At 41.4% G+C, this 23,025-nt stretch overlaps 1 protein-coding gene across 7 annotated transcripts in view; it reads right to left on the bottom strand.

Annotated features, from left to right (window-relative positions):
- The window catches only part of LOC135208498 (uncharacterized), a 136,424-nt gene that overhangs the window by 96,140 nt on the left and 17,259 nt on the right, over positions 1-23,025 (bottom strand). For 6 of the 7 annotated variants that reach the window (XM_064240742.1, XM_064240743.1, XM_064240744.1 and 3 more), the window contains 2 exons: positions 1,154-1,408; positions 479-574 (listed from right to left, as the gene is read on the bottom strand). In XM_064240742.1, the coding sequence (XP_064096812.1) occupies positions 479-574; positions 1,154-1,408 (351 nt within the window). Of the gene's footprint in view, positions 1-478; positions 575-1,153; positions 1,409-14,246; positions 14,292-23,025 lie in introns of all 7 variants that reach the window. The other variant, XM_064240746.1, reaches the window with a different exon arrangement.

Raw genomic sequence — 23,025 nt, 5'->3', positions numbered from 1 at the left:
AATCAAATTAAACTCTACAGGCTCTGTTTACAGTGTCTCCAAAATCCAGTACTATGTATATATTGTTGGCATACATAGTTATCAATTAACCTTGCTCTAAATTACATATAAGTCCAGCAGTAAAACTTTTATCTGCTCCAAGCCATACCAATCACTGAGCGGCAAGCTCTACTTCTCACAATAAAAAAGGTAGAAAAACAGTGGCTTTCTACCTAAACTAAAGCAAAGATTGTTGACATAATTTACCTATTACCAAGAACTGAAGATGAGCACCAACGAATAAAATGTTACTGGGATACTTACCTACTGTCAATGATAGCTTATTATATATATCTCACTTATCAGCACAAGAGATGTAAGCTATCTTTAACAGTAGGTAAGATTCATCCCAAATAAACAAGTTTCATAAATACACACAAAATATGAAATAACAATAAAAAAATCAAATGATTGCAGAACTAAATGACCAACAACTCACATGTGGCAATATGAATGGGCTGCCAGCCAGACTTAGAGTCTCGGCAGTGAACGTCGACCCCAGCCTCCAGCAGTACCTGCACCAACTCGACGTGACCTAAAAGTAAGACCAAAATTCATAAAGGTGAAAAGTTTTGCAGAACAGTACAATTATGAAATAATTAAGTACCAACAAAGCATAAATTTTTTATCAGGGAAAAACTGTTAATGGAAAATGAAAAATGACACAGGAAAAATAAATTATTTAAATTTAAAATTATTCTAATAAGTATGAAGCCAATCATCTCATAGCAGATATAACTCTCTAGTTCAATGTCCACACAAAGCCTTTTTACCAGCTTGGCCCAACCTCTCTTCTCTTTTTTTCACAGGTTTTGAAACTACGTTCTTTTCAAAATGTAAATTAAATTTATATTCTCACATTAACCGCAGTGAGACAAGATTCAGAGTACATACTGAGTATTCGATGAAATAAAAAAAAGTAATATTTTTTATTTCACTAATTTAAGGCTGTTTTATAGATCTTAGTAAGAAGTAGCAGTTACAATGTTACATCTTACAAATGATATACGTACTACACACTAAATCTATTTGGCATACATATACATTCATATACTTGGCATTTAGTTCAACACCTCCGGGCAGGATCAACTTTTACAATGCTAACAACACTTACCAGCACGACAAGCCACCAGCAGAGCATGCTGAGCTCTTTTCGAATTTGGATCAAAAGTCTGACGAGCAACATGATCCTTGAGGGAGGCAACATCGCCTTGTAAAGCTGCACGGGTGAATGGATGGCCAGAGTCTGGATCATCATTCCACAAGATCCCAACACTGTCTGGGTCATCCAGTAAATCCTCAACTGCAGTTCCTGGATCTTCTATATGGTCTTGCCACCCACCAATTATGGCATTTGTATGGGTACTATCTGCAATCACATAAGAAAAAAGAAAACAATTCACATGTAGTCTAAAAGCATACAACTGCTCAGTGACAATATGTGCAGCATATTTCAATCCTGTTTCCCTAATTAATAAAAAAAAAGGGAGTTTCATGTAAATCTTACATCTAGGCTATGATGGAGTTACATTTTAATGCTCTTTCGTAATATCAACATGTTTTTGTCAAAAAATAGGCAGGTAGAATGATATAGCCATTCAGGCCTACTATAGTATAACATTCAAACTCTTCATGGACTCAAGAATACTGTACTACAGTCAATTTTTCTTCGTTCACTACGTCAAGATTCAAAGCCAGCTCAGCAATACTTTGTAATTAAACAGCTGCTTAAAAAAAAGAATTAAAAATAAAAGTATTTAAAAATACTAGTTAAAAACTTATTTTTCCTAACAGAAAATCACATGCACTAAATAAACTGATAAGAAAAACTTGCCAATAAGCAAAAATTGAACTTCAACAGTAATATGTGTCATGAAGGTACAAAACTCTCATCACAAACTGTTTCACAACAAACCCATAACAGTACATATAATTAGCCCATTTTGCAGCAAATGAAATTTCGAGAAACCTCAGCCCTATACAGGAAGAAAAGGGCAGTACTACCCCAGTAAACCCGCGTATGCAATGTGCATGTGCGTACAGATCTCCATGCCCTCAGAAGTTGCCTTATTTCAGGAATTACACAAAACCTAGCAATATAATATGCCTCACAATTCCAGAAGGAAATATAAAAAAAAAATTTTACACGTAAACATTTAAAGGTAAAGGGTTTATCGTTAAATAAATTAATTTCTTCATACAAAGTCAAAGCTCATAAAAGTGAGTTGCCACTTTTCAACCCCACTAACTTCTCTCAGCTAACTGGCCAGACAATTTGAAGAGTGAACCAGTTAAGTGCAAGGAGGCTGTGATCTAACATACATATATACTATACACAGATTTACTGGCTGACTTGTGTTTTCTTTCCGTATAGGGAATGAGATACTGTATCCAGTTTATTTTTTACCACCGATCTACTTATAAACTGTGGGTTTGTAAGAAAACAATACTAATGTCCTTCTTTAAAAAAATTAATTGTAAGAAATCTTTCCTTGTGTCCCACTAATGCAAAAATACAAAGTAGTTGAAAAAATTATCCGTGATTGTCATAATAGACATGCTGTTTTACATTCAGCCATCAAAAACCCTTCATTATCAGTCAATACTTTATTTAATGCAACATATTTATAAGAAAAAAAAAAAAAAAGTACTAAAAAAAATGGAATTCAAATAAAATCCGTCATCACAAGAGACAGGCACATTAACTGAAAAGACAACAACTGGTATTGTTAACTTCAAGGGAGTGAATTCATTCTAATTAAAATCAAAGATTTCTTAGTTATTTTAGTGAACAAACACATAATACACTATGTAAAATAGTTAACGCTGCTCTTAAAAATATGGAATTAAGATAAATATTCCCCTTTTAACCAGCAAAATACGGCTCTTGTAAACTATTTTACACCAACTGTGTAACCGCATTAAGTGTATATATATAAATTCAGAGCCAAGAAACAGATTTGCAGGCCTAAGGCATTAGTACAATATTTAAGAGACCCATTCAGCAGCATATTTTCTAATAATTCGGTGATGTTTGCCAAGACTCAAGTAAAAAAATAAATTTATTAATTAAAAAAATAAATAAATCCCAGGAAAATGGATCTGATCAGCTTCTCTTGCACAGTGCATGAAAAATCTTTGTTCACAAGATGTCCAGCTAACTGGTGGTCAATGGAATAAAAATGGCAGTTATTCTTTTTTTTTTTAACCCAATGAATGTCAAGACTTAAAATACATGTCAATTTTCAGATTTAGGTGCTTTGGGAAGTTTAGTACGTTTATGTTCTAATGCACCTATTATGATACTAGTAGTTGGAAAAATTATCCTATAGCTTAATTACGTACGCAATTGGATTACATAATAAATCAACCTTGGTATCAATTTAATAATGCACTCTATAAAATAGGAAAAGAACCTCCAGCAAAGTGGAAGAAAAGGATTTGTTTCATTTTTCACTGACCACCAGTGCCTCATACATGAGGCACTGTGCCTCATGTGCCTACTGGTAACTGGCACCGCCGACTAATAGTAATCTTGTTAACTAGTATCACAAGATGTCATTATTTACAGCATAACTGCTAAAATTAAATAAAGATGTCATAACAACCCCCCAAGGTTGGCTAACATTAGTTAGCAAATGTAAGTTGCTAATTGACGTAGTATGTAAAAGCAATGAAGCAAAATTATTTTGCTTTCCTATGTAGAACAGGAATATGTATACATCCTAAGATTATATTCGATGAAAGTCTATTTTAAATATAATCATCTCTTAACAATTATTCTAAAGGTTCTATTTAAGCACCAGCATAAAGTATATTACATATTGAAACTCCAATCCTAGTAAAGGGGTACCAAAAGCTCCAATTAATCTTTCTTATGAATACTTTAGACTAAACAAATATTGTATACAGTTTAAATACACAGATCAAGTACTATAATATTTACAAAGCTAACATGCCAGCATATTAGACGTGACGACATCGAAACAACAGTGCTTAACAATGTAACATGCTTCACTTATAAAAGAATAACTTAACACGCAGAATTAAAGAAAACATACAAACTGCAAGCTACGGGACACCAAATTTTTGTCACAAATGTTTATTTGCTACTTTAGGGAAAGAGCAAATGGTCCAAATCCTATTCTGGAAAAGCCTCATTAAAAAAAAAGTGAACCCCTACTAGGGATTCGGCTGTAAAGAAGAATAATAAAAGACACTGTCCAAAGGTGGTCTGCTCACAAAAGAGAGAATGGAATCCAGAAGCTGAAGACCACCTAGTACCTGGGTAAAGCAGTTACGTTAACTTTTAACCCATTACGACTTAGGAAGTCTCGTTTTACTAGTGGAGAAATTAACCATAGTAGTCAACAAAATGCGAGAAACATTTCTGGAAAAAATAAAAGTTCTGAGACTTAATATACAAATCTAGACCCCAATTCTATTAGCAAATTTATGGTAGCGAAGAGTACTCTACTACTGTGATTTGTGATTAAAACAGAGCAGCATCGGTGATAACTCTTTAAACACCATGACATCATATGGCAAAATAAAAACCATGACTCTGAAGCAGGCCACAACCATTATGCATCACCAATCGCATGGAATAGGAAATAACTGTTAAGCAGACCATTAACCTATAGCCTGTCATAAACATATTAGTGTCTCAAGAAAAAGAATATACAAAATAGGTGTGGGCAACTTGTACACCAATCAGGCATATCCTTCTCTTATTTCATTTACCGGTAAGTACTATATTAATCATTTTAATAAACTCTGGACAACACGTGAGAAAAGTTGGCAATAACAATGAAAAGGGAGGAGATTTACAACAGAAGTAAATACAAAATGCTAAGACTGGAGTGCAGTGGGAAGATCATGTTACAAATAAGGTAGGTTCTCAGAGATATGGGATCCAGCTGCTGGAAAATTGAGATTTCACAATATGAGATGGTGTGGACAAGTCACAGAAAGGGAAGAGGAGCAGTTGGTCAGGAAATAACAGTGGTGCACAAGATATAGAGGCAGCAAGGCCAAGAAAACCATAGAGAAAGGTCCAGATGAAGACCTGTGCCCTACAAGAATTCAGACATGAGGCATCACAAAATGAACTCACTTTATGTCTAGCCTCCCTCTATATCTATCCTCATAAAAGGAAAATCTGTCATGATAACGTTCATGATGATGACAATCTTTAACAAAATACTGCACTGAAAATCAATATTCTGGAAATGATTTTATCACTGTGAAGAAATTACAATAATGATCTTGACCAATAACAAAAACTATGAAGAAAATTTAAAAGAAATATGCACTATATCTAACACACAGCAAACTGAGCTGAGAATGGCATTTGAACCCATGCAGGACAAAAGGGTCCTCTTGGTGGCAAGTAAATCTTACCTAGAGTTCTTTCATCTATTGTTGAGTTTTATCACTGCTAATTTCACCTTTGAAAAACATTAATCATGCATAAAATACGATGACAGTTTTACTAACATTTTATGAATTATACCTGGCAGAAAAACAAAAACAGGATTTATAAGATTTGCTACATCCAACAACAGAAATTTAGGAAAAAAGGGACCCCTAACCAATTCAGACTAATGCAGATATTGATGACACATATCTACATATTCAGTATATATCTGATTTACATGATCCATTTATAAAATAACAAGATTTACTCTGGGTGTGCTGTAATGCTTCTAAGAAATCCACGTTAAAATACGATACCACTGTACAACACAATGCCGGGTTTTGAGAATTCTACCAAATCACAATTCTATCTTAATGATGATGTTCCCAAGATCTAAAACTCAAGATCATCCCTGAGTACCTAAAGCCAAATATTTGTATATAATACATTACTAATGCTTCACATACAATTTACACTTGCATATTTCTCCTGGAAAAAGAAGACAATAAGGATAGTTCTGAAAACATGCTTATTATCCACAAACAAAAATGACATAAAAAGAATATACTGTATTTCGTGGCATATACAACCCACTTTTTTCCAAAAAGTTACTCAAATTATACAGCAACGTCTGTATACAAAACTGGGTTATCTGGTGGGCTAATGTTTACCCAGGCACTGTTTACTACCAATACCCGTACCTAGACAAACTCCATAATACATAATCATCATTCATACGTACTTTCATTGGTACGTCTATTACAGTTGAATCTCTCATTACTGGTACCCTTGGAAAAACCCCATTTTTCAGATTTATTTCTATTTTTCAAATAATTCCCAATATCTTAAATGGAACACTTTAGATAGAGGATGCAAACACGCTTGAACTATGCATCTTGAGGTAATTACAGTGTATGTTCCTCCCCTCACCTTTCAATGATCTTTTAAAGAATACCCAGAGAGAGAGAGAGAGAGAGGGATGGAGAGAGTGGAGAGATGAGAGAGAAGAGACGAGAGAGAGAGAGAGAGAGAGAGAGAGAGAGAGAGCATAGTTTACCTGAAAACAGGGCATCGCCTACATGTACATGCACACATACATAGACTGAAAAGTGCCTATATGCAACACAAAATTACTGCAGTACAATCGTATGTACTGTCCTACTTTCAATAAATATTAATAAAAATCCTGAGAGAGAGAGAGGGGGGAGGGGAGGGGGCCACAATAAGTCAGTCCATAGACTCACGCAAGCTAGCCTACAGGCTAAGCTTACGCACTTACTTTACGAACATACAACACAAACATGTATGTAACTGGACCCAAATTTAATGATTACAAGTAAGTAATTTCTAACATTTAACCTACAATTTTATAACTCTGAAGAGATGGAGGGGAGGATTATAAAAATGACTGCTATATCTAAGCTACTTTAGTTTTCTCTTGTAAATTACGGTGGAATTATTTAAAAAATTTTCCTGCTGTCCTAGTTGCATGCTTTGTACATAATTCTTTTTCCTTTTTATAATACTGTAGCTATACTATACATATTCTGATAACATTAGCACATGCTAACATGTAAATGTGCAAAATTTTTTCTTAATAGTATTACCTTTTGAAGGGTCTTATATGCCAACAAATACAGTACATCTTCAACAATATACAGGACACCAGAACTATAAAACAAAACCTATCCAACAGTCATGAAATGCTTTTTAAATTTCAAGAACTGTACGTATTTTGTGAAACAACTTTTCAAGACTTTTCATTATACAAGCTGTGCAAATCTTTCAAAAGGAATAAGGAAATTCTCTTTATACTTTTCTTACAGCTTTTTAAAACAAAAATATTAAACACCATGTACTCATGTGGCATCATTAATCTCCATCTTTGCAAATATGTGAAAATTAACACTGCAAATCTGAAAAAATGACATTTTTATAATAATATAAAGTTTCACTTATACTTACCCGGTGGTTACATATAGCTGTCGTCTCCTGATGTCACGGCAGAATTTGAAATTCGCGGTAGCGCTAATGGTTTGACAGGTGATCCCTCTACTCCCGCCCTCTACCGGGTACCGGGAAACCATTCCAACCATAAATCAGAAGTTTCATGCCTACCTGTCCATATGAGGGGAGGAGGGCGGGCTTCGTTATGTAACCACGGGTTAAGTATAAGTGAAACTTTATATTAAAAATGTCATTTTTCACTTATATCAACTTACCGCGGTGGTTACATATAGCTGATTGACACATTTAGGTGGTGGACAATGGCAGCTAAAATAACAAACTGTTGGAATTATCCGAAGATATAGGTTCCTTACCTTTAAAGACCGCTGACTCAGTGGTTACTGCCTCTTGTAGTCTGCTGGCCTTTATTGTACCGACAGGATATATGGATCCGTGCGTCGGACACAATAATAAGTACTTGCCGTTGAGGACGTGACCGTAACGGACAAGACTATAATGCCCCTGCTCAGGGCGCAGTACAAATCACCACAAAATACAATGAAAAACGAGGGATCACCACAACCGTTTAAGAAATACACCAGACATTAAAAGACTGAAAGATACTCAAAAAACTCCCTGTATCTTCAGACAACCTTAAAAATACAAAACATAATCAAGGAGAAAAGTTAGTGAGGATGGGATACATCCTTCTCTCCCTCACCCAATACCGTGTCAGTCACAATGAATGGCCCCAATGTACTGCAATTTTCATATGTGGTTTGCAAATCTGTCAGATAATGAGATGCGAAAGACAGAATTGCTTCTCCAATATATATGAATTTAATGTCTTTCAAAGACAGATTACGTCTAAAGGCCATAGACGTAGACACTGCTCTAATTTCATGAGCTTTGACTTTAAACACTTTGATATCTGAGTCCTGACATTGTCGAGTGCCTCAGAAATCAAATTCCTTAAAAAGAAGGAGATTAGCGCATTTTTTAGAAGAGGACGAGAAGGATCTTTCACTGAACACCACAGGTTATCACTCTTACCTCTTATACCTTGGTCCTTTGCACATAATGTCTAAGTGCTCTCACTGGACAGAGAAGACATTCGGGCTCATTAGGCCCCACTAACTCTGAAATGTTCTTTATAGAGAAAGAACGAGGCCAAGGACGTGAGGGATTTTCATTCTTAGCCAAAAACCCCAGCATTGATGAGCAAATGGCATTGCCCTTAGCGAATCCAACTCTCTTATCAATAGCATGCAGCTCACTGATTCTTCTAGCTGATGCTAAAGCACAAAGAAAAAGGGTCTTCCTGGTCAGATCTCTAAAAGAACTAAAGGAGATCGGTTCGAATCTATCTGACATCAGCCATTTAAGAACTACATCCAGGTTCCAAGCTACTGTCTTGACTCCTTTGTCTTGGTCGTATCAAAGGAACGAATCAGATCTGAGAGGTCTTGATTATTAGAAATGTCTAATCCTCGATGTCTGAACACAGAGACAACATAGCTCTATAACCCCTAATCGTCTGGGTAGAAAGCTTCTTATTTTCACGAAGAAAAAGAAGGAAGTTAGCTAACTGAGCTATAGAGGTCTTAGAAGACGAAATTCCTTCTTCTTTGCACCAAGCTCTGAATTGGACCCACTTAGCTTGGTACACTCGATCAGAGGATTCTCTTCTGGGTCTAGCAATAGCCCTTGAAGCTCTCTTTGAAAATCCTCTCTTTCTGAGGAGATGCTCGACAGTCTGAATGAGACTAGTCGAAGAGCGGACAAGTTGTGATGGAACCTCAGAAAGTGGGGCTGTCTGAGTAGATCCTTCCTTAACGGTAACTCTCTCGGAAAGTCCGTCAACAGCAGTAGTAGATCCGGAAACCATTCCCTGGCCGGCCAAAAGGGGGCTATCAGAGTCATCCTGACGTTCTGATGACCTCTGAACTTTGCCAGAACTAATCTTATAATTTTGAAAGGTGGAAAGGCATACAGATCCAGATTTGACAGTCCAGAAGCATGGCATCCACTGTAAACGCCTCCTCGTCTGGAACTGGGGAGCAATACAGTGGTAGACGAGCTGTCTTGTTTGTGGCGAAGAGATCCAACTGAGGACATCCCCAAATCCCCCAAAGCTTCTTGCATATTTGAGGATGTAACGTCCACTCTGTGGAGAGGACTTGTCCTACCTCTGAGAATGTCCGCCTTTACATTCTTCGAGCCTTGAATAAATCTTGTGCTCAAGACAACCTTGTTCTCTTTCGCCCCAAATGAGAAGGTCTCTCGCCGCCTCGCACAGAGAGAACGAGTGTGTCCCCCCCTGTTTTTTATGTAATGAGAGAGCCAGTGGTATTGTCTGCTTGAACCAGCACTACTTTCCCTCTTACCTCTGTCTTGAAGTGCATTAGAGCCAAATGAATCGCCTTCAACTCTTTTAGATTTATGTGCCAGCTTTCTCTGATGAATCTGCCAAAGTCCCGACACTTCCCTTTGCTCCCCAGAGTAGCTCCCCACCCTTTGTCGATGCGTCTGACAAAAGCGTTAAGGTTGCGGGGCTCAACTGGCTTAGAGACAAGCCTTCCTCTAGCCTTCCTTCTGATTTCCACCAAAGTAGGTCCTGTTTGATTCCTTCCGAGATGGGGAACACGAAGGAGTCTGGGAACTTCTTCCTTGCCACTTCTGCTTCAAGTAAAATTGAAGTGGTCTCATGTTGAGCCTGCCCACAGACTTACAAATTGCTCTATTGAGCCAAGGTTCCAAAAAGGTCATCCACTGATTCGCCGAGCAAGTTTGTCTGACGAGAAAATCGTCTATTTTGTTCAGGCAAGAGTCGATCCTTTTGGCGAGACGGAAAAGCCTGAAAAAGAACTGAATTCAGTCTCACTCCTAAATAAACTATCTCCTGAGAAGGAGTGAGACATGACTTTTCCTTGTTACTAACAAACCTAGGCTTTCCGGTCATCCTTAAAGTCTTTTGTAGGTCCTCCACACACTTCTGTCTGGACCTTGCCCTGAGAAGCCAATCGTCTAGATACATGGATCGTCGTATCCCGTCTAGATGAAGCCACTTTGCTACTGACGACAGAACTCTGGTGAACACTTGTGGAGCTGTCGACAGGCCGAAGCAGAGGGCCCTGAACTGATAAATGCGGCCCTGGAACACGAATCTCAGGAATCTTCTCGATTCCGAATGAATCGGAATATGAAAATAAGCGTCCGAAGGTCTATGGAAAACCATCCAATCTCCCGGATGAAGCGCTTGCTAATACCGATTGGGTCGTTTCCATAGAAAACTTCGTCTTCAGGACAAAGACGTTCAGGGCACTGACGTCCAACACCGGTCTCCAACCCCCCGTGGCCTTCTTTACCAGGAAAAGGCGATTGTAAAATCCTGGTTCCTGCGGAGAGTCCACTAACTCTATGGCCCTCTTTGCTAGTAAGGCGAGAACTTCTTGATGGAGGGCAGCAAATTTTTCGGAGTTCTCCGAGTAGGCTGACAAATTCACAGGAAATTCTGTGAAGAGGGGGGTGCTGATGAACGGAATGGTGTATCCTTCCTTCAGGACCTGGACCGTCCAATGATCCGCTCCGAGATGAAAACCAGGTCTGCCAGAAAAGGTGTAATCTGGCTCCTACTGCTGTGTGGAGGACTACGGGCCTACTTCTTGATGGAAGAGGGAGTGGTTTTAGAAGAGGCTCTACCTCTCCCACGAAACCTGGAGGAATGATCGAACGGGAGCTCTCCCTCGAAATGGTTTAGGAGCTTGCGTGGATGGGAGCACTCCGAGAAGCAGCAGAAAGAACCGGAGCTATCTTCCTGGGCTTTTCTTCACTGACTGTGATAAAAGATCCTGGGTCGCTTTCTGTGTTAAAGATTGAGCGACTCTCGCTCACAATCTCTTGCGGAAAAAGGTGTTTCTTGTCTAAAGGAGAGAAGAGCAAGCAGACTTCTGGTTCGATGAAACCCCTTTCGACAAGAAGGAGCACCAAAGCTGTCTCTTCTTCCAACACTCCAGAGGCGAAAATGGCAGCGAGCTCCGAAGCTCCATCACAGATGCCTTTATCGATACAATCCAGTACCGAGGCAAAATCCTTCAACTGCTCCTCCGAAAGTCCAAATGACTTGACTTTCCTGGCCAGCGAAGCAATGGCCCAATCCAGGAAGCTGACAAACTTCGAAAACACGGAAAACACTCTTGCAAAGATGCTCCAGTTCATTTGTTGAAAAGAAAATCTTCGCAGTATTAAGGGCTGCTCTGCGGGAAGAGTCCATGAGACTAGAAAAGTCTCCCTGAGCGGAGGCAGTCACACCCAGGGAAAAACTTCTCCAGTGTCATACCAGACACGGCTCCTTGACGAAAGTCTCGAAGGGGGAAGACAAAAAACATTTTTCCCCTGTTCCCTCTCTCCAAAAGCCAAGCGTTAACTTTCTTGATAGCTTTCTTAGCCGAAATCGAGAGGAGACGAGACGCGTGAACGAGGACGAGGAGTCAGGCTTACTGTCCTTTTTCCACTGCGAACTAGGGAGAAACTGGAACGGAAGGCGCAAAAGAATCTCCAAAGTTGTCAACGAAGGATCTTAAAAGGAGTTTATACCCCGACAAATGCTTGTCTTTTTCTGTAAGTCCTTCTCCTTCTTCCTCCAAAATCCGAAGCTTCCTTCGACGAAACTGGCGAACATTCCATCGGAAGAGGAATCCTGTTCGGCGAAGTCACACCCTGATGCGTCGAGGAGGGTGTGAGAAAGCAGGAGAAGACGTCTGAGCCTGTACTGAGACGTATAGCGGGCGGCTGAGTTGGCGGGGCTGGCGCTTGCGTTGGCGGCTGAGCTGGCGGCCGCGCTGGCGGCTGAGCTGGCGGCTGAGGTGGCGCTCGAGCGAGAGCCTGACGTGGCGCCATAGACGGAGTCAGGAAAGGAGTCCGACCAGGCGCCTGAAGTGGCGTCTGAAGAGGAGTCACATGGAGAGTCTGAGCCTGAAGAGGCGACTGCAAAGGAGCCTGCGAAGAGGACTGCACAGTAGTCTGCGGAAGATGTAAGGCGGTCGGGAGCGCATTCGGGGACGAAAGAGACTTGCCAAAAAGCTCCAAGATACTGCCTAACTTGGCATTCATCTGTTCAAACACCGAAGGTTGAGGATCCACCGACGTAGAAGGCGCGGGAGGTGTAGAGGATGAGTCCACAAACACTTCTGGAGTCGCAGGAGTTATCGCTTGAGGAGGCTCTGGAGGAAGGCTCCGAATATCGTGTGCGTGTTCGGCTTCTCCACTTCTAGTGAGAGAAGGGCGAAAATCGTCGAAAACCGCCGGAGAAAAAGCTTTCAGGCTCCTCCCAAAAACTACAAGAAGGTTCGGCAGCCGCACCTTCTGGGAACCGCAGCAGGCGAAACATCGCGAGACCTTTTCAGCGGTCTAGAAGTCTTATTACGCCAACCTCTATAAGAGGAAACATCTGGAACTAGAGTCGCTTGACGAAAAAACACTTCCTCGCAACACCTTTCCAATGGTGAGCGACAGCATCCTGGGATACGGCTACAGGATTGCTTGAGGGGGCGGCTGCTAGGGAGCAGATCCCGCTCGCCTCCCTTCGGTTTTCGGCATGCTCCTCCCAGGATCTGGGGAGTTTGACAGGGGCCTAGACCTAGGAGAACGAACGGGGCCGAAACAACCACCTCCTCCACTACACTTGCACTAAGTAATTTATCACATTTAACTACCACCTCTTGCACTGTCTCACCCATTTTCTGCATAGTGGTGAGGAAAGAGACAAATTTCGAGTCCATATCGGCTCGTAATACTGACACGGGATCGGATCGGATATACAGATTCGAGGGCAGGAGCAACCACTACGGGGTTAATAGGAACAGGATTAACAGAATTCAGAGGAATATCCTGGCTACTCACAAACTTAGAAGAAGATCTCTGTGAAGCCTTTCTGATTCTATCTTTTGTTTTTTCTAACTTTCTCATATACTTTCCCAGTGCCTTCCACTCCTGAGATGTTAGAGACTTACATTCTTCACACGTATTCTCAAAAGAACATTCACGTCCCCTACAACTAACACAAGTAGAATGAGGATCAAGTGAAGCTTTAAGAAGTTCTAGTCTTACACCCACTCACTACACACCCTATACTGAACAGAGCCGGTGTCAGACATCGTGAAGAATTCAAAATAATTCCTAAAAAGGACAACAATATCAAAACCAAAATAATTATAGCGCTAGCAAAAAGATCAGTAAACTCAAGGTAAATCACCAAAAGGAGAAAACCAAGATGATCAAATCCAAATTCCAACCAGCAGAGGAACCGTGTTACCGGTTCCGACGGCAGGAAACTTCTGATTTATGGTTGGAATGGTTGTCCCGGGGTGCCCGTTTAGAAGGGCGGGAGGTAGAGGGATCACCTGTCAAAACCATTAGCGCTACCGCGAATTTCAAAAATTCTGCCGTGACGTCAGGAGACGACAGCTATATGTAACCACCGGGTAAGTTATATAAGTGACACATAATACCATACATAGGTGAACACTGAATATACTGCAAAAAGTTGCAATGACAGAGCAGTACATAGTAGTATTAGCATGAACAGCTAAAAAGAGTTATTTCAGTTGCTGGTAAGTGGCATATAGTACAGTAGCACAGAGAATTGAGACACAATCTAAAGATTATTAAAATCTCCACATCTTATCAAAATGTACAGAACTGGACCGAATCAGTTAACATGATGGTTTTGACGAATAATGAGCTGCATCAGGGGGGGCAAAATAAAAGCCATAATACATAATATGAAACAAACGTCCACAAAAGCTATCAAGTCTTGCAAAGCTGTAATGCAAACATTTACCATTTCTCTGGGCCTTTAATAGAAGCCCTCGCATAAGAGAAAGTCCTGATGAAAAGAAAAAAATGCAGAAACAGGGAGTAAGTCAAATGGATTTCTAAAACTATTCAAATTAATCTCTATCAATAATTTTAAGTTAATTTTTTGAAGTGTAGAGAAAATTTCATTCTAAAACCCACATTTTATTATTATGTATAAAGTCAAAGACAACTATTAAATGGGACTAGTGCTCACTTCAGTTATCAAAAGCTTTGATTCCCAAAAACCAATTTAATTAAGGCTCACATCTAATTAAACTTTCTATGAGAAAGCACACTGTAACAGTTTTGGAATGAAAAATGTAGACATCCAATCCATAATCTGAATACATGAACACATGAAATAGCTCTTCTGTCTACGGGCCATGATTTAACATACACTTCATTCTACCCATTACCCACCCGGAACAGACTGCACAAGTACGGCACTGCACACTGGTAACATTACACCATCAATAACAGAGAATATTTACTAGTACCAGGTGTGAGCTTCAACAAAGCACTTCTTTTTTTTTTTTTTGGCATAAATTTTTTTTCCAAGTCCCTTCACATTACCATGAAGCCACGGAAGGACTTGTCATAGACAGGGTTCATACAGAGATGGCTAAACAAATTAAGCATGAACCATTCGTTATTTTTTTTTTTTTTACTTATTTATTAGACACTCATCTTGAGAAACCCAAACTGAAACAGCTAACAAACCTTCGGTCTTAACAATAGGGTAAGCTTCTAGCGCTAGCTGGAAACCGGTAAAAATAATTAAAGATTGTAAAATAAGGAATCTGTGGCATCTGGAAATTCATCATCGACCAAGTTTGGACGGCTAGTAAAGATCAAGTTTAATCAGATGCAAGCCCTGACATAAATCATGATCTACTGTAAGAACCAATTTACCACTAAAGGAGGATACAATGCCAGGAATAAATTTTTAAAATCTACATATTCTCAGTCTAGATGATCACAATCAGCCCTTCACAGTACATAATTCAGTTAAAATTTGTTACAAGAGGAAGATGTGAAACTTTTTGATGGATCTCTTGCAGCACTTAGTATAATTCTAAAGCTGATGTCTTGAGAACAAGAGTCAACCAACTGTCAAGTACCTGTTCAGATTACTGTCTCCTGAGTGGGTTTTAATCTTCACGAGAGCTTTTAATCTAACGAACACTTTACGTACTTGAATTTTCCTGCACTAATCACATTCTTGATCGAGAACTGTCCTTTTTGGGCTTGTCTCCCTTGATTTTAGGGACCTGTCCTACAGTACTTCTGCCACAATCGCATATCATTGCTTTAATAATGGTACAGTTGTCAGGTGAAACCAACTCTCCACAAAATGTACCCTCACAGTACATCCTGCACACGAAAAACGAAAACAGAGTCAGTTCACGTAAAAAATAAAGACTCGCACTCAAGAGGTCAAGAGAATGAGTAATCATAAGAATGTTTTACTCTCATTTATGTCTTCGTTTTCCCAACCAAGAAATGGACACAAAAGTACATATACACCCCTCCCTTGAAATGAAAACACCAAGAATTAATCTCTCTTTCACTGGAAGTCATAAATTTTCTACACAGCTTCTATTTTTGCTAGATGCTTAACTTCAAAATATTATGCCAAATGCTGCTTTTCTTCTTATATTTTGTTTGTATGGTGTTTTTACGTTGCATGGAACCAGTGGTTATTCAGCAACGGGACCAACAGCTTTACGTGACTTCCGAACCACGTCAAGAGTGCACTTATATTACCAAAAATGCTTTTCTTCTTACAAGGCACATTCTTGCCAACAGTATAACAACAGTGATAGTATACATACTGTATAAATAATATACTACAGTGTACCTCGAGATACGAAATTAATCCGTTCCGAGACGGCCTTCGTATTATGAGTTTTTCGTAACTTGGAAAACATTTACATGTAAAATGGCTAATCCGTTCCAAGCCCTCCAAAAACACCCCAGTCAAAATTAGAAGTAAATTTATATTTCCAGGCCTAAAAACAACATGTTCTAGGGTTACGACGGAAGAAATATGACTCCAAAAAGGCAAAATACTGTACATACTTCAGTAATATTCAACTGCATGTAATGTTCAACCCCATTTTTACTGCATATATTAGGACTTTAGCATATGTCCCTTAGCAATAAGCCTAGCCTATGTTAGCGGTTGCTACTGTAGCCTAGTCTATGATTCTGACATCTAAACCTAAGAGCTAAAAGCTTAGAATATGCCAATAAAATGCATAAATAATCAGTATGTACTCATTTCAAATAATTATTAATTAATCATTAACTAAAATACACAAACAAACAAAAAACAAACCTTCCGATCGATTGTTTACATCCAGCTCTTACCCGTCTTAGAGTATCGAACGAGCGCCAAGCAATAATTTTTCCTAGCACACAGTAAGCCATAAATTGTCATTAGTATCTCTCTTCAACTAACGAAACCACCAAACAGTATAATAACCATTCATTTCTATTCTTTATTCTATCTTTACCTAAATGAAGATACCGAGTTACGACAGCTATAATGAAACATGCGTATACGTAACGTAATAATAAAACAGAAGAAGAATTCTAAAAATTACGTATTTGTTGGCAGTCTGATTTATTTTATATTTTATGATATCTAATTCACAATTTTTTTTTATTAAATGTATTGCATGTACTCATTTCAAATAATTATTAAGTAACCATTAACTATAATAAACAAACAATAAAAAGCTTCCAAACATCTGTTTACATCCAGCACTTACGAGTATCGAACGATCGCCAAGCAATCACTTTTACACAGTAAGCCATAAATTTTCATTCTCTCTCTTCAACTACTGAAACTACCAAAATGATATTGTCATGTTACAATAAAGTTTTATACATACTTACCTGACAGATATATACTTAGCTATAGACTCGTCGTCTCCGACAGAATTTCAAATTTCGCGGCACACGCTACCGGTAGGTCAGGTGATCTACCGCCCTGCCCTGGGTGGCAGGACTAAGAACCATTCCCGTTTTCTAATCAGAATTCTTCTCTTCCACCTGTCTCCTGCGGGGAGGCTGGGTGGGCCATTAATCGTATATATCTGTCAGGTAAGTATGTATAAAACTTTATTGTAACATGACAATATCATTTTTATACATTCAACTTCCCTGCCAGATATATACTTAGCTGATTAGCACCCATTGGTGGTGGGTAAGAGACAGCTAACTACTGAAATAGACAGGTAAACAACATATGTTGTAGGTATTAATAAACCTTGGTTCCTACCTTATTAGGCTGAAGACTTTGCGGCTACTGCCTTGGAGTCTGCTTAGCCTCAAGAGCCTCAGCGAGATATTGATCTATGGCTAAGAGTTTCTTGTGGGTCTGCCAATGGGGTCTTATCCACTTACTCGGCAGAGCCTAAAGGCCTTTGTCATTGGGTGCTATTCCACTAACATGACAATACACCTTGTTCAAGGAGCACAACACCGATCCCGATCACCACCTGATCCTAACATCCATGTTAGTTCTAAGATTGCAAGGAGTTATCCCGAACTCCTTAAAAAAAACCAAAAACTCGAAACATAAATTACACTTTCATTACAAAATATACAAAAAAAAAAAAAATTTTGTACTCCCCTACTAGCCATACATACCCTTGATCCCCTACCAGCAATGACACTATGCTCCCGTGCGACATCAGTGAGCTTGCTAATAGAAAACCAAGCACATATCTGACAAGAGGGTTTATGTACGATAAAACACAATATTTAAGGATCAGTCTTTGCTCCAAGACCCAGCACTGTATCTGCTGATACAAATGGACCTAGCGAGAAGCACTTCTCATAGGTCACTCTCACATCCTTCAGATAATGAGATGCAAACACTGAATTGCACCTCCAATATGTTGTCTCAATGATATTTTTTAGAGACATATTCTTTTGGAACGCCAAGGACGTTGCTACTGCTCTCACCTCATGGGTCTTGACCTTTAGAAGACCGAAAGATTCCTCCGAGCAGTTCTTGTGGGCGTCCGTAATTACGCTTCTCACAAAGAAAGCCAAGGCGTTCTTGGACATGAGTCTTTTGGGGTTCTTCACCGCACACCAAAGACCTTGTTGACAAGCTCCCATCTCTCTTCCTCTCTAAATAATATTTAAGAGCTCTCACTGGACAGAGAGGACCTCTCTATCTCTCTGCCTACGAGGTTAGATAGGCCTTTTACCTCAAAACTTCTGGGCCACTTTTGGTTTTGACGGTTTCGTTCTTTGCCAGAAACATTGTCTGGAAAGAACAGATGGCAGCATCTCCTTTGAACCCCACTGTGGAATCTAGAGCGTGCAATTCGCTCGTCCTCTTGGCTGTAGCGAGAGACACCAGGAATAAGCATTTCCTAGTGACGTCGCGGAAGGAAGCAGATGTAAAGGCTCGAATTTATCCGATGAAAGGAATTTCAGTACCACGTCTAGATTCCAACTAGGTGTTCTAGGAGTAGCTGCCTTTGAAGTTTCAAAGGATCTAATTAGATCGTGTAGATCTTTGTTGCTTGCAATATCTAACCCTCGATTCCTAAATACTGAAGACAGCATGCTTCTGTATCCTTTTATTGTTGAGACAGAAAGGTGTGATTCCTCTCTCAGAAAGAGTAGGAAATCGGCAATATTCACTATAGAGGTACTGGAGGAGGACAGCTTCTGACTCTTACACCACCTCCTAAAGACTTCCCACTTTGATTGGTATACTCTTCTCGTCGAAGCTCTGCGGGCTCTAGCGATAGAGCCCGCAGCCTTGCGAGAAAAGCCCCTCGCTCTGACAAGTCTTTCGATAGTCGAAAGGCAGTCAGAGCGAGACCTGGGAGGTTGTGATGAAACCTCTCGAAGTGGGGTTGTCTGAGTAGATCTGGTCTGTTTGGAAGAGATCTGGGGAAGTCCACTATCCACTCCAGTACCTCTGTGAACCATTCCTGGGCTGGCCAAAATGGGGCTATTAGCGTCAACTTCGTGTTCTTCGAAGCTACGAACTTCCTGAGCACTTCCCCCAGGATCTTGAACGGGGGAAAGGGCAAACGTATGCGTCCACACCCGACCAATCCAGGAGAAAACGCGTCTATTGCGAAGGCTCTCGGATCTTACCACTAGAGAGCAAAAGATCTCTATTCTTTTGGAGAGGAACGTCGCAAACAGGTCTATGTGAGGTCTCCCCCACAGGACCAAAGACTTCGACACACTTCTTCGTGTAGAGTCCATTCTGTGGGAAGGACCTGATTCCTCCTGCTCAGTCTGTCCGCTCTCACATTCTTGATGCCTTGAACAAATCTTGTGAGGAGAGTTATGCCTCTTTCTTCTGTCCAGGTTAACAGGTGTCTTGTTAACTGAAAGAGGGAGAAAGAGTGCGTGCCTCCTTGCTTGGCGTATGTAAGCCAGAGCCGTGGTGTTGTCCGAGTTTATCTGTATCACCTCGCCTCTGACTATCTCTTCGAAGAACTTTAAGGCTAGGTGTATGGCCACTAGTTCCTTGCAATTGATGTGCCAGGACACCTGTTCCTTTGTCCAGGTGCCTGACACCTCCCTTGCTCCTAACGTCGCTCCCCATCCCGACTCCGAAGCGTCGGCATATAAAGCACTTGGTCTGGGTTCGCAGGGCAAGCGATACGCCTTCGTTCTTTTGAAGAGGAAGGATCCACCACTTCAAATGATCTTTTACCTCTTGTGGAAGCGGGAAGATGTCCGAGAGTTGTCCCGTTCTTCCAACTCCACACCCTTTCAGGAAAAACTGAAGAGGGCGAAGGTGAAGCCTCCCCAGAGAGAAGAACTTTTCTAGTGAGGACAGGGTCCCTAAGAGGCTCAGATAATCCCTCGCTGAACTGTTCTTTTTCTCTAAGAAGCTCGAGATTTTCGACAAACCTCGAGTGATTCTTTCTCGCGAAGGAAATACTCGAAAACCCCGAGAATCCATCTGAATCCCCAGATAGACCAAGCTCTGGCTGGGGATCAGCTGCGACTTCCCGAGGTTCACGAGTAATCCCAGCGATTCTATCATGTTCCTTGTTACTGATAAGTCCTCCAAGACTGAATCTCCGACTTGGCCCTGATCAGCCAGTCGTCCAAGTAGAGGGAGATGTTTATTCCCTCTAGGTGAAGCCATCTTGCCACATTCGCCATCAGGTTGGTGAATACTTGCGGAGCTGTAGACAGACCGAAGCACAGAGCCCACCTGAATTGAAAGATCTTGTCTCCTATTACAAACGAAGATATTTCTTTGACAAATGGTGAATGGGAACGTGGAAATATGCGTCTTGCAAGTCCAGAGAGACCATCCAATCTCCTGGACGAAGAGCCGACATTACTGAGGCGGACGTTTCCATGCGAAACTTCTTTTTCTGAACAAAAGCGATTCAGAGCGCTTACGTCCAGAACTGGTCTCCACCCCCCCGATGCCTTTGGTACTAGAAAAAGGCGATTGTAAAATCCCGGGAGTGTGGATCCTGCACAAGTTCGATGGCCTCTTTTTCCCACATTTGTTCCACCATTTGAAGGAGAGTCTTTCTCATTACCGGGTCTCCGTACCTCGCTGACAGTTCCCGAGGCGTAGATGTTAGGGGAGGGCTGTTCTCGAAGGGATTACATATCCCTTCTTTAGGACCGACACTGACCAAGGGTCGGCTCCCCTTTTTGCCCATACTCCTGCAAAGTTCAGGAGTCTGGCGCCCACTGGTGCTTGAAGGAGCAAACAAGTCATTTGGATTTCTTGAAGGGCCTAAAGGAAGACCTTCCTCTCTTATCAGAGCTCTTCTTTCTGGCAGGGGACGAGCCGCTGTACCTCCACGAAAGGGCTGCTGAGGAGGACGAGAGTCCTTCTTAATCGCCGACACCTACAGGGCGTCCTTTCTTGGACGTTTTGTTAGTATGTCCTGTGTCGCCTTCTCAGTTAGCGAGCGAGATATATCCTTCACTAACTGAGAAGGAAAGATGATCCGATAGAGGGGCGAAACAATAAAGCAGTCCTCTGGCTCGGAGAAACCCCTTTTGATAATAGGGATCCATATACTGATCTCTTTTTCAGGAGACCAGCACCAAAAAGGGAAGCCACTTCACCCGAAAAACGTCTGTACTGCCTTGTCCATGCAAGACAGGACGCTATGGAGAATCTCTGGGTTTTTTAAGTTTTTAAGAAACTCCGGATCTTTAGATTTGTTGGCCAGAACTCCGAGTGACCAATCCAGAAAGTTGAACACCTCTAAAGTGACAAAAAGTCCCTTTAGAAAGTGGTTCAACTCTGAAGTGCTCCACGTCGCTCTGACCGATCCTAAGGAGTGACGTCTAGAGGCCTCCACTAAACTGGAAAAGTCCGCATCTGCAGAGGCAGAGAAAGACCCATAGTCTCTCCTGTCCCATACCAAATACCTCTCTTTCCATGTAGTTTGGAAGGAGGCATGCAGAATACCGTCTTTCCTAACTCTTTCTTCTTGTCCATCCAAGAATCTAAAGAATGGAGAGCCTTCTTCATCGATATTGCAGGCTTCATTTTCAAAAAGGCCGAAGATTTTGCCGTAGCCGAGCTCGAAAAGAGAGACCGAGGAGAAGGAGGAGCCGCCGGACTAAGAGAATCTCCAAACTCTTGAAGCAATAATGAGGCTAAGACCTTATAACTCGAGAGTCCCTCATTAGCAGGAGGTTCGTCATCAGACAACTCGTCTAAACCTCGATCAGACGAAGGAGAAAGTTCACGTTTGGAGGAAGAGTCCTTCCAAGACCTCCTACGCTCTGAAGAGGAGCTCCTATTTGGAGAAGAGTCATAAATTCCAGGAACGAGTCTCCGACTCCTGCCTCCTGGCTCTTGACTCTTGCCTCCTGACTCCTGCCTCCTGGCTCCTGACTCCTGCCTCCTGACTCCGGACTCCTGCTCCTGACTCCGGACTCCTGCCTCCTGCCTCCTGACTCCTGCCTCTTGGCTCCTGGCTCCTGCCTCTTGACTCCTGACTCCTGCCTCTTGCCTCCTGGCTCTTGCCTCCTGGCTCCTGCCTCCTGCCTGGATGACTCCACACTCTGGCTGGCTCTTGGCTCCTGCCTACCTGGTTGACTCCAATCCTGGCCTGGTGCCACTCCTCACTCCTGGCGGTGCCAGACGTCTGATAGGTTCATCCAGGTTCGTACCGGAAACCTCACCTCGAGTAGGAGTATCGATCCTGGCGGCAGATACCTCCATACGTCTGGAGGATCTTTTGATTGGAAGGGAAGAGTCTTTCCTTCTAGGAGGCTCCTTTGACAGGACTCCTACAAAAGACGAAATCTGCTCTTGCATCGCCATCATGAATCTCTTCGTAACCTCCTCTTTATCCTCTTTGGGAGGAGGGGAAGGAGGAGGGGAGGAGATCCATCGCCTCCACCTCCTGCCTCCTTCTCACTCTGGTTGAAAGAATGGCTCTCCTGCCTTCTTCACTCCCGAGGGAGACTCCTCAGGGAAGTTTTCTGGGCTCGAATCAATAGTCGGAGCCTTCCAAATCATCTTGAGTGGCCGAGATCGATCTGAATCTCTCCAATCACGTCTCGGAGATGAAGATCCCGACGACGAAAAACACAAAAAAAAACTCACGTAGGACGCTTTTACAATAGCGATCCTTGGCAGTCTGGGGTGTCACAGAAACCGCCGAAGGGACACCTGATCGGTGGGGATTCTCCACAACCTCCTTTCGGTTTTCGACATTCCTTCTCCTCTGGGCATGTGAGCTTGGAAGAGGTCTAGACCTAGGAGCGTTGCT

Source organism: Macrobrachium nipponense, chromosome 35, assembly GCF_015104395.2.
Source record: "Macrobrachium nipponense isolate FS-2020 chromosome 35, ASM1510439v2, whole genome shotgun sequence".
Lineage (NCBI taxonomy): Eukaryota > Metazoa > Arthropoda > Malacostraca > Decapoda > Palaemonidae > Macrobrachium > Macrobrachium nipponense.
Note: the sequence above shows the minus strand (reverse complement) of the source record. Positions and strands in the feature narration are given on the sequence as shown.